At 35.7% G+C, this 19,455-nt stretch overlaps 1 protein-coding gene across 1 annotated transcript; it reads left to right on the forward strand.

Moving 5' to 3' along the window:
- The first annotated feature begins 1,586 nt into the window (after window positions 1-1,586).
- Window positions 1,587-18,040, forward strand: OTOL1 (otolin 1). Its single transcript, XM_003766198.2, has 6 exons — window positions 1,587-1,717; window positions 6,409-6,466; window positions 6,639-7,010; window positions 9,420-9,509; window positions 13,310-13,381; window positions 16,621-18,040. The coding sequence occupies exons 3-6, from the start codon at window positions 6,647-6,649 to the stop codon at window positions 17,517-17,519; spliced, it is 1,425 nt and encodes a 474-aa protein (XP_003766246.1). The 5' UTR covers window positions 1,587-1,717; window positions 6,409-6,466; window positions 6,639-6,646; the 3' UTR covers window positions 17,520-18,040.
- Window positions 18,041-19,455: the final 1,415 nt, after the last annotated feature.

Genomic DNA, 19,455 nt, shown 5'->3' on the forward strand with positions numbered 1-19,455 from the left:
TAACATTTTGGGGGGATATGCTTTGTTGGGAAAGTTAGGTTGCACAGTGGTTAGAGCACTGTGTTTAGTATCAGGAAAACTCATTTTCATTAGTCCACACTCAGGCTCAGGTATTTATTGTGTGATCCTGGACAAGTCACTTAATCCTATTTGTTTCAGTTTTCTCATTTGTAAAACGAGCTGGAGAAGGAAATGGCAAACCATTCTAATATCTTTGCCCAGAAAACCCCAATGTTGCCACATAAAGTTGGACATGACTGAAATGGCTGAACAACAACAATAACAACAACATGCTTTGCTGGCCTACCCTTTGGGTAATCTAGGGTTACTGATATGCCAGGATCAAGCCCTGAGAGAAGTCATTGGTAAAGGGATTAGAAAAAAGAAAGGACCCAATAAATGTTAAATACTGAATTGAACCATTAAATATTCCTCAAAATGAGCATAGTTATTACATAAGATGCAATCCTTTCCCTTTCTTATAGTGAACAATAGAGCTGACTAATAAGGATGAAAAAGTGATTTTTAAAAGAAATGTAACAAATGTGTACTGTCATGTGGAATCAGTGACAGCTCAAGTATTCCAATGGTGCTTCCAAAATATTAAAAAAGACATAGAGAAACAAGTTTAATGTGTTGAGTAAACCTACTTTGCCAAGATTAATAGGAAAAAAACATGGACAAGAATTACATAAAATAAACATGGTTGAAAACTTGGCTCTGGAATTGGAGGCTAATTTTATTTGTTTTTGAGAAGCAATTGAGGTTAAATGACTTGTCTGTCCAGTGTCACATAGGTAGGAAGTGTTATGTGTCTAAGGCCAAATTTGAATTTAGGTCCTCTTCACTCCTGGAACAGTAGTCTATCCACTGCTATATCTAGCTCCCTCCCTCCCTGGGGCACCTAATTTTAAATTTTATTTTTGATGCTCATTAGTTCTGGGATCTTGGAGAAACTGCAGAGCTGCCTTGTTATCTTAGTTTCCTCCTCTGTAAAATAAAGCAGCTGTATGAAATAATTTCCTAGACTCCTGATCCAAATCTATAATCCTAACCATGATTGTCATGATTTTTAATTTTGCCTCCTTCCCAAGGTCAATAATTCTATGAAATAGAATGTTCACATTGATGAGATTCATTGAAGGATTGAATTATGATTAAGGAAGCTATCATTCCATATTGAGGGCTCTTGGGTTTTAAGGATTGAAAACTGATTTCTTTCTTATTTCCAAGGACTCCAGCAATGGGTCCATTACAATGAGGACTTATTCTTGGTCCATAGGTCAATAGCAATATTAATATACAAGTAACAACATTAGAAACAAATATGGATTAAAACCATTTTAAAAATAGATCGTATTGTTGAACAGTTTCTTTCCATGACCTCAGAGCATGGTAGTGAAGGATAATTCTGTCTGTACCTTAGGCCACAAAGGAGCTTTTTGGAAAGCAGCCAGTCCCAGTCGAAGTGAAGAACTAAGTCTTCACCTGTCCCAAGGTATTTGCATTTCCTCAGATTTCAATGCCCCTTTTACTTAACTTTCAGAAAACATTCACCAATCCCCTTACCTCTCCTCTATAGGGCACTCCTCTCCTTTTGGTTATGGGTAAGAGAATTACCAAAGTAAACCAGATTCCTGACTGATTAATAATGAAGTTGGGCTTATCCAATGTGCCAGCCAGATGAGGGATTGCACATAAAGCAAAGATTCATAAGGTAGGATATGGTAACAGATATTGCTTGACTTGTTATTCCATGAGTGATTTTGTAGTAAGAACATGGGTTTAAAGGAACTTGTGATAGCATTCAGCTCCTGGAAAGAAGGCATCTAATTAATATAAGCATGGGATTACTGATAGACAGTGTTCTAGATTCTCTCCTTTCCTTTACTGGAAAGTAAAGTCTTCAGAGATGGTGAGTGATGGTGAGGAATCAATGATTTAAAGCTTTATTTTATAGCTTTTGAATTTGTGAAGATATTCAGTTTAACCAGGAAATATTATAATAATCAGAAAGAGGTACTTAAATATTGGAGCTAAAGAGTAGTTTAGAGGATATACTTAATTTGCCTTTTTTTTGGTTACAGAGATAGATAAAATTATTTTTGAGTGATATAATCAAATGTTAGTCTTACAAATTAGATTTTCTCTTGATGCTATTATATGTTTACATGAGTAGTAATTATCCTGAAATATAGTTGGAGTAAAAGTAACCAGAATGACTATTGAATGAATGAAAAAATGGACATTTTATTTTTTCTTAAACTATAACCTGCCTGTAATTCTTTATTAAATCATTAGAATTGATGTTATCACTTGAACCAATGTCCAATTTCTTATGCTAGAAATTAGAGGGGGGCATTATATTGCTTGGTCTTATCAAATCCTTTTCTAAAGTGCTTATCATTCAATTTTTAAAATGTATGTTTAAATCGTTGGATCAAAATGTTTATTTAATTATTTCTTTAGTTCACAACCCTATTGTAACTTGGCTCTTCTGGTATTATTTAATGAAAAGCACTGTGATTATCCACTGGAACATTTTTAGATAAACACACTTCCCCAGAATGATAGAGTTCTCAGGACAACTTTGCAACTTGTTTTTTCCTTTTTGAAAAACAATCATTTTGCAAACACTAGAATTGATCCTCAATTTTTTTTCCTGGTAGAGTAAATTTGCTTGTTTTTTCCTTTTGAAAAACAACCATCTTGTAAACACTAGAATTGATCCTAAATTTTTTTCCTAGTAGAGCACATTTTTGGATCTTCCTGGAAATCCAAATGTTCTGTCTTTGAGATTTACATTCTCTCTACTTGTATTGTTCTCTCCCCCTCCTAAATTTCTGAACAAAAACCTGAAGCAAAACCAACAACTAGTACTTGAATCAAATGAAAAATCTATTACCTAAACAAGAATTATTCAAGGTGTCTCTGTTTCCTAGGTCACATCCAAAGAATAAGTTTGCAGTAGGTCTGAAATCTATATTTCATTTTCTGCATTTTAAGATAAATTAAAAAAATAAAATTTATGGGTATTGTTGATTTCTCATCTTCAGTGAGATATAAAGCAAATCATCAAATATATACATGCACAAATACATGTATAAACTCTATTTGCCTTTGTCTTGTACAGTAGTGATCTAAATTTTCCATAGTTCAGTCTTTGTAACTTATAAGATCTAAAAATAAAGGGCTTTGCACAATCTCCTTGCAAATGTTTTAATTGACATTCTGTTATAATGAGCCCCACAGACCATTACCTGGCTAATTGCTTCAGTTACAGCACTGCAACAATGCTATTCATTGTCCTTGGATTGTGGGGGTATTAAATAGCATGGCAGCCCTGAGATGGGAGGAAGTTACTGTGTCCTTGTTTCCTGGGATGCATTAGCCTGTTGGTAGCTTTTAGAAACAGGCTTTCTTCTGTTTCACTCTTGGCTGGTCTCAATCTGATGCTTGTCAGGTACCTTTGTTATTCTGAACTTCTTGACATCTGGGAAGTGAGGATGAGGGAGGGGGAAAGTTTCTGAGCCCTAAGCTATCCCAGAGGCCAAATCACAGGCCAGAAAGTCTAACAACTGGCCCCAGATCCAAAGCCTAAAAATAGGGAAAATGGCAGCCAGGAAACCAGACGAGGTTATAATAAAACAGAAAATGCTCAATTCAAGGGAAGTAGAGTCATAATATGCTAAAACTCTAGAATTGAGAGAAATCTTGGTTGTTGGAATCCAGGAAAACCACCACACTTGGTGATCACTGAATCTATTATCCCAGAGAGCATTTAGTCTAATCTCCATCATTTTGTATCTGAAGAAACTAAGGCCAAAGGAATTAAATGACTTACCCAGGATCACACGGGTCATCTCAATGTTGGAACTTCAAGCCATGTCCTCTGACTCCTGAGTCAACATGTCTTTTATGCATGATACTAACTCAACAGGAGTAATATCAGGAACAGTTGATTGGAACCTGAAAGACTTTTCAGGAAACAAAACTATGATAATGAATAAAAGCTGGAGTATGATAGACCAAGGAGGTAGATGTTAGCTAATGCTTATCCTTTGTCAGATTTTTGAAAGCAAGAAACAATGTGAGGGAGAGAGAGAGAACAAGGATTTTATCAGCACCTTTTCATGCCAGGAACTGGGCTATCTCATTTGATTCTTGCCACAAGTCTTAGAGGAAAGTGCTATTAGTATCCTCCTTTAAAGTTGAGGGAATAAACAGAGAGTGGGTAAAAGACTTGTTCAGGATTGCACTACTAGGAAGCATCTAATGCCAGATTTGAACTTGCTACTCCCTGACTCCAGACCCAATGCTCCACTGTACTATTTAGCTACCTAGGGTTCTTTGAGAGGAAGCCCTAACAGGAAGAATCCTGACAGAGTTGGGCCAAAGATTTGACTTGCTTGATTAATGTCAAACCTGAGAAGTTATATTTATCTAGACCTCAAACTCTTATAGTCTTTAAGCCTCTGAAAGCACACTTGATTCGGAGTCAGAGGGCTGCAGTTTGAGCCCGTGGTCCATGGCCCATGGCCAAGGATCAGGCATAGAAGCTCTTTGGGCTTCCATTATAAAATGAGGAGATTGAATGAGATGAACTGTGACTCCTTAATACCGCAAACCTATGATGCTATTATCCCATTTGTATTTGAGGGATACCCAAGAGGGGTTTTGACTCATTGGTCTGTGTCTCAGATTTTCCATCCAAACTGCTGAGTCCCTGATATTTGCTGATAAGTCATTATATAGTTCTTTTTTTAGTGTACTGAAATGTCTTTGGTGGTCAATACCTTCATCAAAGGAAAGATAAGCAAAAAAATAGAGGGAAGATTTTTCTTGTGCAGTAAAATAACTGTATAAATATGTATACATATATTGTATTTAATATGTATTTTAACATGTTTAACATGTATGCGATTACCTGTCATCTGGGGGAAGGGGTGGGGGGAAGGAAGGGAAAAGTTGGAATAGAAGTTTTTTCAGGGGTCAATGTTGAAAAAGTACCCATTTGTATGTTTTGTAAATAAAAAACTTTAATAAAAAAAATAGAGGGAATTGAGAATGGAAAGTCTAATACTTTGAACAGAATTGCTACCTGAGGCAAGCACCAAAAACAAACATACAAAGGAAAACCCCAAACAAACTCCTTTTCCCCAACCCAAACAACAACAATAGTCCCAAACACCAAACTATAAGTTGCATGAAAGGTAATTTCATTTCTTAGATTATATATTAAGTGTGGGAGAGGGAGACAAGAAAATTAGATCTCAGCAAAGAAAGCCTCATGGGAATAGAAGCCTTGGGATATTGCCGCATGGAATCAGGAGAAAGTAAAATGAAAGTTTATGTTGTCAATGGATTGAAAAGGATGGCATCTTTTTCTCTCTCCTGTCTCATTTAGCTCAAGATCCCAACCTTTGAGCTTTTTTTCCTCCCTTTCTTCCTGATATCTCGTTCCCTTGCCAGAAACCCTTCTCTCACCCAGAAGTGATTTAATTTCACAGGGTCACAACTCAGATCTCAAAGAGACTTTACAGGGGCAGAGAAAGAATCCTATGGACTTGTGGTCATACAAGCATGAATTTCTATCCCACTAGCTGTGGACCTCTAGTCAGATCCCAATCTGAGGATGGCAGCCATCTAGGCACTTAAATGGTGTAGTGGATAGTGTTGGAGTAGGAGTTCATTCTTATTTTAGACACTTAGTAGCTATGTGACCCTAGGAAAGTCAAACCACTCATACCCTAAGTTTTCTCCTCTGTAAAATGGATATAATAATAGTATCTACACCAAGGTTTTTGTGAGGAATGAGCTTTGTAAACTTGAATGTATTATTAAGTGAAATCACCACATCCAATGTCTTCATTTTAAAGAGGATTAAATTAGAATTCATGGCGGTGAAGGCATGAGCCCAGGCCAATTGTTGCAGATTGGCAGCTGGTCTATAATGTAGTTTCAGATAATTTTCTGGATGCACTGAGAAGTTTGGTTCTCTGCCTAGGGTCACCAAACCAGCATGTGTCAGAGACAGGATATGAACCCATGTTTTAATATTTATCACCCATACCATTGCACCTCTCAAAAAGACTCCAAGGAGGAGAATTTATATTTTCCTTTATATTGGTATTTTTAATTTAATTTTTTTTATTTTGGTGGGTTTAAAGAGTACTCTCACATCAGGACACATTATAACAAGGAGATTTAAAGACTCTGGTGCTCTTTTTTTCCCCTTGAGATAATTGAGTTTACCATTATAAACTATTCTGTTCAATACTTTTCATCTTCCTATAATATGAATGTATTTGATTCCAATAAATCTAAAGGAGATAAGTCAGGGAGTTATAAGAATTTGTTTCCCACAGGGCATGGGAGTTATTAAGTTGTGTTTCTTTTTTTTTATAGACCGTGTTTGCTGTTTGGCAGGACATTTTGACCCAGTCAAAACAATATCTTGGAAGAGGTAATAGTGGAAAAAAATGAAAACAAATGGTTTCCTTTGATAAAAATATTCACCCACTCAAGAGCTCCATTGAATATTTCTAAAGATTTGTGTGTGTGTCTCTCTGGGCGAATGCATATATCAATCTTACTATAGAAAGCAAGCTATATATTTCATTCTTTTTCCCTTCCAGATTTAACTATGTGGATGTTTTCTTGGCCTTGGGCCAACCTGATGATTTTAGTTGTTGCTGTAATAGGCTTATTGGCCAAGACCACACCATCGACAAAGTTTACCAAGAAACCTCCTGGAAAAGATGTCCCAAAGGGTTTTAAGCCATCCACTGCCCCTCCCACCAAAGAAGAAACAACAGTCCCAGAAGCAGCTGAGAGGGAGGAGATGACCACCAAGCCTCCAATGATGACCTCTGCCTTCTTGCCAGTGGCCACCATCTTTCCTTTTGATAACTTCACTCTGGATACCGAAGATTTCTTTTTTAATTGCTGTGATTGCTGCCTGCCTGCCCCTGGGCCAAAAGGAGAACCAGGGGAACCCGGATGGCCAGGTATTGGCAAATGTTTGGGAATATTATCCATTCAGGCCAAGGTAGAGCTCAGAGACATGGTGAAGAAATTTTTTTTGTGCTTAGGGTGAAATAATATAAAATGTATCTATGGAGATTAGGATGAAATATGTCCTCAAAGCCAGAGACAAACTTATTTTTTCTTTTAAAAAGCTTCCTATTTTATTTATTTTTTATAAGTTGGTGCTAAGTTCAATTGTTTCTATACTGCTAAAAACTGCAAGGGCAGCCAACACTCTCTAAATTCAGTATTCAGAAACAGAGTCCTAGTCACCCTGTTTTAATTCTGTTTTTGCTAAAACTTGGTCTTTGAAAGGAACTTGTGGACTAGATGAGAACACCACCATTTTCTAAATTATCATATAAATTGTTTTGGGCTCATAAATCTAGAGCATAAGGGCAACAACTAGGTAGGGCTTAAAGGAAAATTACTATGGATAAGTGAGCATTTGAGCAATATCTGATAATATAAACGCTCATTATTAGTGCTCAACCTCTTTAGCCAACTGAGGTCAACAGCTCTTTGGTGCATTATCCCCCTGGTGTTCGTTCAATGAAAAAAGGTGGGATGAGTGTCTATTGACTAATAGATTTTTGGAATTTTATTTGTGTTAGATAGGATTAGACATGGAAAGCCAATTTATGAAAATAAAGCAGATTTAGTTCTTTCTACTTATTGAAATCCTGAGGCCCTCTATCATTGTCTGGAACATTTCTTCATAGAATTCCAGGGAATACATTTAAAAATTCAAATGGCTCTTCTACAATGACTGATGCCTGGGTTTCTACTTCAGCTTTTACATGCTTATGGCACAGAGAGGCAAAATCAGAATTTCTCTTTGAAATACGTGAATCTTTTGAAAACTGGATTCATTTTTTTTTGAGGGAGGAATATGCCTTATTTATGCAGTGCACAAATTATTTATTTTTAAAGGTTATAATAATAAATTAGTTTCAATAGTTTTATCACTTATCTGTTTCCAATACAGGATTCATCTAGAAACTTTCTCATTTACTATTTTATCTTCTGTGCCTCTTTCACATGTTAATGCTGAAGTATTTAGTTCTTTTATAACAAAAATTCACAGTCTAGTAGAATCCTGTTTAGGTCAGCTAGGTAGCATAATGGATAGAGCACAGGGCTTGGAATCAAGAACACTCAACTTCCTGAATTCAAATTCAGTCTCAGACACTTACTAGTTACTTAATCCTGTTAGCCTCAGTTTGCTCATCTGCAAAGGAAATGGTAAGTCACTCCAGTATCTTTGCAAAGAAAACACCAAATGGGATCATCAAGAGTGGGACACAACTGAAAACAACTGAACAACCACAAATGAATGAATTTACCTATATAATCTATTTCCTATTATTTGTGCAGAGATTATTTACCTTGTGAAATACATACATATCTATGTATCTATGTATCTACCTATCTATCTATATCTATAGATAGATAGATAGAAAGAATGAAGTTCTATAGTCTTTGACCAGACTAATAGTTTGGAAACTAAATCCCAGCCAGGACCTCATGAGATTTCCTCACTTAAGAGGTGATATGGTAGAATAAGGGAATGATTTAACTGGAGTGGTAGAAGTGGGACTTTGCCAAGGACTCTGTATTTAAAAGGTGACAAAGTTGAGGATTCTGAAACCACTTTTAGCCAATGGGCAATGTAGAAATAGTTGTTGATGAGACCTAACTAGCAAGAATAATTTGGTAAAATAGCAAGTTATCAGATAGTATAGTGGGATGAACTTCTTTATACTTCATCCACTGTGACTGTCTTCTCAGCAGTAGCCTTAAATTTATGTTCTGAAATCTCTGTCTCTTTCCCATAATATAGTATCTATTGTTTTCTACTCAATGGAAGATACATTTGATTTAGGTGTGATTTGTCCTAAGTACAAAAATTCCTATTGTGGTTCTGGAGCTAAGACGATAATGATTTGACATATCACTATTTCTTATTTCAAGGTGGAGGTCCAAGTTTATTCACACATTGTTCAAAAATTTTCAGTTTCGTCCTTCCTTGATATTTTCCATTGCTCAAACCACTAGGAGATCCAGGCCAAATGGACTTACCTAATTATCTTATCTAAAGTATAGTGGAGCTTCTTAAATGATGAAATGTTTCTTTAAAGAATTTGATCAATCTCATTAACCCCATTGGCAGGCATTATTAGCATTTTTGGGAAGCAAAGGACTAAATCAGGTGAAAATCTTGTCTAGAGAATTTGTTTAATAGTTCAAATCAAAGTATGGCTCCTCAGTACTGCCTATAGTTGGGAAATCAATAGCTGTGACTTCAATTAAAGAGATGTCTTTCCCTGGGATAAATATTTCATAAAGTTTTTTTGGGTGTGCAAATGAGTTCTAAATCATATTTTTAGGTCCCAAGGGAGAGACTGGTGACTTAGGGAGTCCAGGTCTTCCAGGAATCATTGGGCCACCAGGTGCAAAGGGCCACAAAGGTGAAAAGGGTAAGTGTATAATATATTCTTACGGCAGTGGATTTCTAATTAAAATTTGGAGTATACCACTTGGTATTTTGGCTTTGTTAAAATAAATGAATGTATATGAACACACTGTCCATTTTTTAAAAAAGGGACTAATTTATTCACAGTAAAAAATACTGCCTTTGAGCAGTTAATTAAGACCTTAACAAATGACTGGTTTACTGGTTGAAAAAACCCAGATGGATTGTTACCTGACTGACCCACTTAATTTACCTTACAGAGTATTTTCCCAGTTGGAAGGTCCAATAGGAACTTCCCCATCAAGAACATAATTTTCTCATTAATGATACCTAAATATAGCAAAGGATCCTAAAGAAATTCATGTTAGGAAATTTTGACCAAAAGCATGCAAAGTAGAAAAGCTATAGTCTCTGAGTGGGAATCAGATAGTATGAGTTTTGATCATGGATTTGACAGTAGGTAGCTGTGTGAACTTGGGCTTTCATTGCAGATGAAATGACTTTGCCTTTCGGATTTAATTTCCTCATTTTATAAATGAAGGGCTTGGCTAGAAGACAACTAAAGTACTTTTTAGCTCTAATGATAACAATAGCTGACATTTATAGAATGCTTTAGCATTTCCAAAGTACTTTATATAGATTATTTCATTCAAGCTTCATACGACTCTGTTGTTCAGATCTGTAAATAGGGAGAAATGATAAAGGAATTGCCCTTAGGGTCCTGAATTTAGAGGGCTCTGAAAGCAATTGCTGTCCATCAGTAGAAGAAATTACAAAGCCATTTATGGCACTCAGCAAGAAGAATTACTTCAAATGGTAGGTTATTAGATGGTAAACTTCTTCCCCTAAGCAACATGCAGGGTAGATCTCTGAAATCAGAGGATTGGATTCAAATCCTTCCTATGATGCTCATTACCCACTGGACCTCGTGCAAATAATTTCATACACTTAGGTCTTGATTTCTTCAACTGTAGAAATCTTTGGACAGTTGGGTTTGATGATTTTTGAAATTCTTTTTAACTCTATCTCTGGTCTTTTCTTCTTATGATCTTCCCTGACTCAAGCCTTCATGGATGGGCAGCATATGTTGCCTCTAACATTCTATGATTCCAATTGGACCACCCAATGAAAAGGGCTTGCAAGAGAGTTTTAGACCCTAGGAAATTCTGGCTTGTGCTATTGTTACTTATGGATGTAGATAGAAGCTATACACATTCACAGTGATATTAAGACATTTCCTGGCAAACATTGCCACTCTGTAGAAATACCAGGTATCCATCAAATTAAATGTTTTTTGCAATAAATGTCACACGTCAGGAGATGGAATATCAGCAATATATCACCCTTGCTGTGTCTCCGGAGCAGCCTGAATCATTTGTGGTAGAACATTCAGCAAAGTAATTACTGTAAAAAGATGCGAAGGTAACACAGCTATTTCACACTTGTCAATTGTGGGATTTTCAGCTTCAGAAACTTTGAGTTCTTTGAGGGTTGAATTATGTTAGTGGAACTCCTTGAAATAAAGATGAGAGATGAACTCCCTCTGTGATTCATGCAGTTTGAAAACTAGACTTTTGGAACTAACAGAGAAAAAAAAAGAATAGGGAAAGTGCCTGTTAAAAGGATATGAAGAGCATGCTTTGATGGAGAATCAAAAGTAGATTTCTTTTCAGCCAATATCTATTTTTAAAGGTATGAGTATTCCAGTTTTTTGCCTGGAAGTGTTAGCAGGCTGTTGGTTTATCTCAAGTAGAGAAATGAGTTAGATGACTGTGCTATAGTTTCCTATCATGAAAACTACTTCTTGCTTTGACTTAGTTTAGTACAAGTGACTGGATTCTGCTCCAAGGACTCCAAAGACTTTGGAAGAGTTGTAAGATATGCAAGCAGAGGAGTGATGATAAATGTTTAACAACCAGCTCTCTGGAAAATAATATACCCAACGCATTTTAAACCTAATCTCCATGATTAATATTTTCTTCACCGTTTTCTTAAGAGTAGATAATCAAGAAAAGATAAATTAAGCTCTGATTTGTAGATTCTAAGATAGAAATGCTCACACTGGAAATTTGATAATGGCCTCTCAATCCAGTTTGAGCTGGCTCCAACACACACCTGAGAGCAAATTAAAATGGATAATGGTGCTCATTATACTTCAGTTTGACTACAGTGCAGCTCAAATTCATGGACAATGGTTTATTGAATACTTCACACACAAATAGGTTTAATGTAAAATCGAATATAAGTACAAAGGAAAGGTCTAAAGAAAGGACTATGTGACATCTGCAGCAGAGGACCTCGTACTAATGTGTGATGCATTTGGTAAGAAGTGAGCTGTGTCTTAATGGAAGAATTTTCATAGATTAAGATGGGAAGAAGGAAGGTTTGACTACATAGTTATGGGCTAGGGGAACTCTAAGTAAAGGCACAGAGACAACAATTCAGGTGACAGGATGAGATTGGTAAATGACAAGTAGTAGAATTGGTTCATCTAGAACACAAAGGGTCTAGTGTGAGTAAAGGCTGGAAATGTAGGTTGGAAACATTGCAGAGGGTCTTGAATGATATCCTAAGTGTTTCTACTTGGTCATGTATGCCTTTGGGGAGTCATTGGAGGGCTTTGATCAAGGAAGTGATGATGAAAAGGATGCATTAAGAAGATGAATAGTGAAGGATAGTTTGGAGGACAGCAAATATGGAAGGAGGAAGAACAGATAACAATAAACAACAATAACAACAATAACTAACATTTATATAGTGCCAGACACTTTGCAGATATTATCTCATTTGATCCTTACAATAACTCTGGGAGGTAGATGCTATTATTTATTACTTCCATTTTGTGGCTGTTTAATCATTTTTCAGTCATTTCTCATTCTCTATGACCCCATTTGGGTTTTTTTTTTTGGAAAGGATGCTGGAGTCCTTTGCCATTTCTTTCTCCAGCTCATTTTACAGATAAGGAAACTGAAGCAAACAGAATTAGGTCACTTGTCTGGCATCACACAACTAGAAAGTAGGAGAGGCCAGATTTGAACTCAGGAAGAAGCCATCTCCTGATTACAAGCTTGGCCTTCTATCCACTACACCATGGAGCTGTTCCCCCATTTACATCTGCAGACACTGAGGCAAGCAGAAGTTAAATGACTTGTACAAGGTCACAGAGCTAGTGAGTACCCAAGGCCGGGTTTGAAGTTAGATCTTCCAGACTCCAAAAGTTATCCATTGCGCCAACTACCAGGCTATTATATTTGCCTAAGCAAGTGTTGATGAGAACTTCAATTGGTAGTATGTTCATGGATATAGAAAGAAAAGTTATTTGAAATACCATAGACATTTATAGTGAATAAAGAGCTAGTCTAAGAGCCACAAAGATTGAAATTCACACCTCAGCATCGATATGTTCTATAGGCATGTCATAGGGAAGGCATTTAATATCTCAATGAACTAGGCAACTGTTTAAGATGAGTTCTCTACAGCATATCCAAGAATCCTAGGAGCACGGTAAAACAATACAAAGTAAGCAAACCTTACCAACAACTAAAAAAAAACACCTAACAAAAATATTTTTAATGGAATCATTTTACATGGGGAAAATGATCATTTTTAAAATGGACATTTACACAGAACCTTAACAGTTCAAATGCAATGGACAGGGATATTTTGAACAAGTAGATTTCCAAGCTGATTTCTTTTTAAATGATTCTAACCATGAATAACTTGGAATTGAATATAGCTTTTGAATGAATATTGATTTTTTTCTGAATAAGGCCTTTTATAAAATATGCTAATATAACATTTTAGGAGACAAAGGAGAACATGGTGATCAAGGAGTAAATGGAGCTCCAGGATATCCTGGGAAACCTGGAGAACAAGGTATGTTAGATCCCACTCTAAACAGTGATTTGTTATAAACTTTATATTTAGCATAACAACATATATGAAAATGTACTTTGCAAATATTTATATCTTCTTATTCCATTGCATAAACTATTGATAGTTCAATTCAATTCAATGATTACTAATTATTTCTTATTACATGTCAAGCACTGTGTTAAACATTAGGGATCCAAAGACCGAAAAGAAATAGCTCCTCTTCTCAAGGAAATTATATAATGATTTTATTTTTTTAAATTTATTTTTTCTGTAAAATTTATTTTTCTTCCCAACACTTCCCACTCTTCCATGAATAAAGAAAAAAACAAAACCTTTATAACAATGCATAATTTAAGCAAAGCTAATTTCTGCAATGTCAATATCCAAAAAAAATGTCTCAGTCTGACTCTAAGGAAGTGTTGATGTTTTATCATGGGTCTTTTGGAATTGTGGTTCATCATTGGGATCATAAAATTCCTTAAGTTTTTCAAAATTGCTTTTATAATCATATTATTATATATATTTTTCTCCTGGTCCAGTTCTCTTCATTTTACATTAGTTCATACAAGTCTTCCTAATTTTCTTTGAAACCATTCCTTTCCCTTCATCATTTATAATGCTTAATAGTATCCCATCATAGTGTGATGCCATAATTTTTTCAGCCACTCCTCATTTAATGGATATTTTAGTTTCTGGTTTTTGTCATTATAAAAAGAGTTCTGAAAATATCTTTATACATATGAAGCCTTTTCCTTTAATCTCTTTAGGATATAAGCCTACTAATAATATTAGTTAAAGGATATATATGTATATATATATACATATATATATATAATTTAGTAACTTTAGTGAGTGTGGTGTTTAAAAGATTTGAGATATAATTTCTGGGTAATTCATTCTGTTATTAATAATGTTTGCATTTTAATAAAAGGGTTAGTGACATCCTTGAAAATCAAAGACAATCATGGTGGTGGACTCATGGTTTATATACCTTTGGAATTGCTTTCCAGAATGACTGGATATATTTTTAGCTCCACCAGCAATTCCTTATTGAACCAATTTTCTCACAGCCTAGCCACCCTTTGTAATTTTTGTTTTCCACCAACTCTGAGAGGTGTGTAATAGACTCTTGGAGTGGTTTTAATTTTAATTTCTCTAATTATTATTGATTTAGAGCATTTTTCCACATGGCTGTTGAGAGAATGAATTTTTTATTTATGGAAATGAGACCCTTATTATAGAAATTTACTGCAAAACTTTTCCCCACAGTCATGTTTTATTTCTCATATTAGCTAGATTGATTTTGTTTGTGCAAAACCTTTTTAACTTTATGTAATAAAAATTGTTCATTTTATCTTGAATGTTCTTTTATATCCTTTGTTTTGTCATGAGCTTTCCCCTCATCCATAGTCATTTTCCCACCTTGCTTTTTAAACTTTATAATTTTACTGTTTATACCTAAGCCATTTAGAGTTTATCATGTTATATGGTTTAAGTTGTTGGTCTTTACTTAGTTTCTTCCAGATTTCTTTCCAGTTATCCCCAAAATTTTTGTTGGATGGTGAATTCTTATTTCAACAGCTTTGATAATTTGATTGATTAAAAGTAGACTACTGTTTTCATTTGCTTTTTCATATTGTATGCCCATTCTGTTCTAATGATCAACCTCTTTATTTTTTTTATCAAGTACCAAATTATTTTGTTATTGTTTTGTAATATTGTTTGAGATTTGGTCCTGTTAGGCCCCTTTCCTTCTCACTTTTTTTTTTTATCATTTTCCTTGAGATGCTTGATCTTCCATTCCTTCAGATAAATTTTTTTATTGTTTTCTAGTTCTATAACATAGTTTTCTAGTAGTTTGATTCCTCTTGCACAGAAGAAAATAAATTTATTAAGCTCATTGAGTGGGTTTTATCTATCTATGAGTTCCTAATATTTCTCCAGTTATTTGGGTCTGTTTTATTTGTGCCAAGATTATTTTGTAGTTGTAGTTGTAACAGTTGTTATGAATGTAGACCACAGACTCTGGGTCCATTTATTTATTTATTTTTATTTTCAATAGCATTTTATTTTCCAAATATATATAAAGATGGTTTTCAATACTCATTTTTGTAAGACTTGTTCCAGTTTTTCTCCCCCCCCCTTCCTTATCTGCCACCCCCTCCCAGATAGAGGTTAAATGATAACAGATTTATACATGAATGTCAATGGTCAGATAGGTGACTCAGTGGATAGACTGCTAGGTATGGATTTAGAAAGACCAGAGTTCAAATCTGGACTCAAACACTTCCTAGCTTGTGTGACTTTGGGGAAGTCACTCAACTCTGTTCATTTTAGTTTTCTCATCTGTAAAATGAGATGGAGAAGGAAATGAAAAACCGCTTTAGTATCTTTGCCAAGAAAACACTCCAAATGAGTTCATGAGCAGTCAGACACAAGGGAAAACAACTAAAAGACATACATATGTCATATGGGGAAGTAAATTTCTGTTAAACAGCAATAGATTCCTATCATGTTAATTCACTGGTACAGGGTACCAGGAAACACATTTTATTAAAGCAAATCAGTACCTTATCTGCAACTTGCAGTCTTATAAAGTTGCTCAGAACACTGAGAAGTGAAGTGACTTGGTTAGGGCCAGATGGCTGCTATATGTCATGGTCAGGTCTTGGTCCTGAGGTCCATTCTGTATCTATTAAGCAATATTGCCTCTGAATATTGAACTATATCTGATAATAGGACTTAAACTACCATTTTCATTCATTTCAGAATGAAAATTAATCAAAAATAGAAAGATGAAGTTGATTCCACACCATGCACCATGTCTGTCTCTGTTTCTATGTATATGGTTATGCCCACATCTATGGAGCTGTCAATATCAGTTTCCATTTTTATATCTATTTTCATTTTTTTTTTGCTGAGGCAATTTGGGGTTAAGTGACTTGCCCAGGGTCACACAGCTAGGAAGTGTTAAGTGTCTGAGGCCAGATTTGAATTCAGGTCCTCCTGATTTCAGGGCTGATGCTCTAAACATTGTACCAACTAGCTGCCACTATTTTCATTTTTTAAAAAAGATTCTCTTTACAAGTATTTCTAGCCTCAGGTAAAACAGTTCCTGACATAAGACCTAGGTTTCCCCAACACATTGAAATTGATTTTTCTTATATATGCTTCAGATAAGAAGCAAATTGCTTCTAGTTTTACTCATCATCAAATATTTTTTTTCTCTGTTATTTCAGGTGGACTTGGTCCTAAAGGTGATAAAGGGAACATTGGACAGGCTGGAGTAAAAGGGCAAAAAGGATCCAAGGGGGACACCTGTGCAAATGGCACCAAGGGAGATAAAGGAGATAGTGGGGACATGGGGCTACCAGGCTTAAATGGAGAAACCGGAGCCAAGGGTGAAAAGGGGGAGATAGGTAATAAGGGATTCTGTGGAGATTCTGGAGTAAGAGGAGGAAAAGGACAAAAGGGGGAAGCAGGAATAAAGGGAGAAAAAGGCAGCAAAGGAGAAGTTGGAGGAGAAGGGTCCAGGGGCTTAGATGGCCAACACGGAATGCCGGGTGAACCAGGTGTTAAAGGGGAAAAGGGTGATCTAGGATCTCCAGGTCTCATTGGGCCTGTTGGACCAAAGGGAGATCTTGGAAGCAAAGGGACCCGAGGGACTGTTGGGAAAAAAGGTTCTCGGGGTCTCAAGGGAGCAAAGGGGGAATGTGCAAGTGTTAAGAGATCGGCATTCAGTGCAGGTCTATCTAAGCCTTTCCCTGCTCCTAACATGCCTATCAAGTTTGACAAGATTCTCTATAATGATCAAGGGGATTACAACCCAAGCAGTGGGAAATTCAACTGTAGCATCCCGGGAGTTTATGTCTTTGCTTACCATTTCACTGTGAGAAGCAGGCCTGCTCGGATCAGTCTCGTAGCACAAAACAAGAAGCAGGTCAAATCTCGGGAAACACTTTACAGCCAAGAAATCGATCAGGCATCTTTCCTAACCCTTCTCAAGCTAAACGCGGGAGACCAAGTCTGGCTGGAAGTTGGACGAGATGGGAATGGAGTGTACGTCAGTAGTGAGGATGACAGTGTTTTCACAGGGTTCTTATTGTATCCAGAAGACATCATTGCTTTTTCACCATAGATATGCTTTCAACAATATCAATATAGAATGAATTTAGTGATAAAGCAAGGCTATGTGGATTCACAATATTTTTATAAGACTGTATTTATGAGATGTGTAAGAAATAGGTTGATGCTGAATAAATCTCTCCAGGCCTTTCTAAATGTGTGTAATTTCTTTCTATGTACCCAGGAGCAGTGAACACTCATATCTAGGGGGAGAAATGTACTTGAAAGAGGCTTCTGAGTCTTACCGCTGGAAAGATTTGCCATATAATTAAACATAAAAAGTGAAATGTAATGTCACATTAGCTTAATTTGGAGAGCAATTAACTAGCTATGATTGCCAGGACTAGCTAAACCATCTCTGAAAAATTTTTTAATGGTGTTTAATGGTTGTGGAAGTGCTCGCTTGAGCAAGCATGTATTATCTGGTTTCCTTTGGGGAAAAAATGTGAACTAAAATTTCCTAGATTGGGTTCAATCACAGCATAAATTTATGCATTTATTAAGCTATCACATTAAAAAATAAATTTCCATGAAAGAAGCAAGAGTAAAATAAAGAGAATATTGCATCAGAAGACTTTTTGTTTCTCTTTTTCTTCTTTCATTGTAGCGAAATATATCTTTTGGCTTTCTTTTTACAGTGTTTAGAATAATTAATTGCCATCATTCAAGGAGAATAATGCTGAGGCAGGTGGTAGTTTGGGGAACCACTTAAAATGTGAATGTTTAATAACCTTGTGAATACTTGGTAATTGGACAGAGACATTTTTCTAAAAGGGACATGTATTGATTTTAAATTAAGTTTAGGGAAATGGCAAATTATGAAATCAGATTTATAGTTAAACTAATGCCCTCATTTTATAGATGAGAAAATTGAGACCCCACAGATCAAGAACTTTGTCAAGGTCCTACTTTTAAATGATTTGAATCAAGGACTCATGACTCCAAATTCAATATATTTTTGAAACAGAATTTTAGAGCAAGGAGACCTTAGAGATCACCTTGTTCACTCTCATATGACTGATGAGGACACTGAAGCTAATGGTGGTCAAGTGATTTACTGAAGGTCAACTGGATTTTGAAATGCAGAAATCTTTCCTCATACTGACAAAACTAAGGAAAACAGATATTGACATCATGAGTCAAGTTTCAAGTACAAAAAAACTGGCAATCAATGCAGAAGGGAGGAGATGTGTAAATAGAGAGATTTTCTAACTTTTCTAAGGGAGAGATATGTATATTTTAATTTTGCCCAACTAGGATTGACTGAGAAAGCCAAAGAAGAATTTATGACTCTTTTATTTTCCCCATATCCATTTTGGAATTGACTAGAAAAAACTATGTAAAGAAAGAGAGAGCTTGCTGGTCTACCTGATGGATGCTTTATTGAATTTTCATGCTTGGAACTTGTTCTGAATGCAGTATATTCCTTTCTCTGAATCACATTTACTATCTAAAATATCCCAAGCTTTCTGGGATTGTTATTAAGAACTGTAGCTACTCAATAAAAATATACTATGATTTCTCAACATTTTAAATGTAATTTTAGCATTATGATATGAATCCAGGATCAATAAAAAGGTGAAAGTTCAGGGGTTTAAGGTAAAAAAAAGGGAAGGAAAGAATAGGGAACTAGAACACATAACTAGGAAGAACACACTCTCTGAAATCATCACCTTTCTCTTCCCAGTCTCTGTAGTCTCTATCATAGTAATTCATTGTTTGCCACACTTTTGGTTCTCTATTTCAGTAAGCTATTTCTCCCCTATCAACAAGCTGGATGAATATAAGTATTAAATTCCCTTCCATTAGGGAAGGAATGGAGTTAGTTATATATATTAGTGATCAAAAAGGTCAGTTGGAGTCTACAAAGAAACCTATTGCAAAAGAAATTGATGGTTAATTAGAATTCTGAGAAAGGAAAAACTATGTCATGGAAATCAAGGTAGGAC

Source organism: Sarcophilus harrisii, chromosome 3 (genome assembly GCF_902635505.1).
Source record: "Sarcophilus harrisii chromosome 3, mSarHar1.11, whole genome shotgun sequence".
Lineage (NCBI taxonomy): Eukaryota > Metazoa > Chordata > Mammalia > Dasyuromorphia > Dasyuridae > Sarcophilus > Sarcophilus harrisii.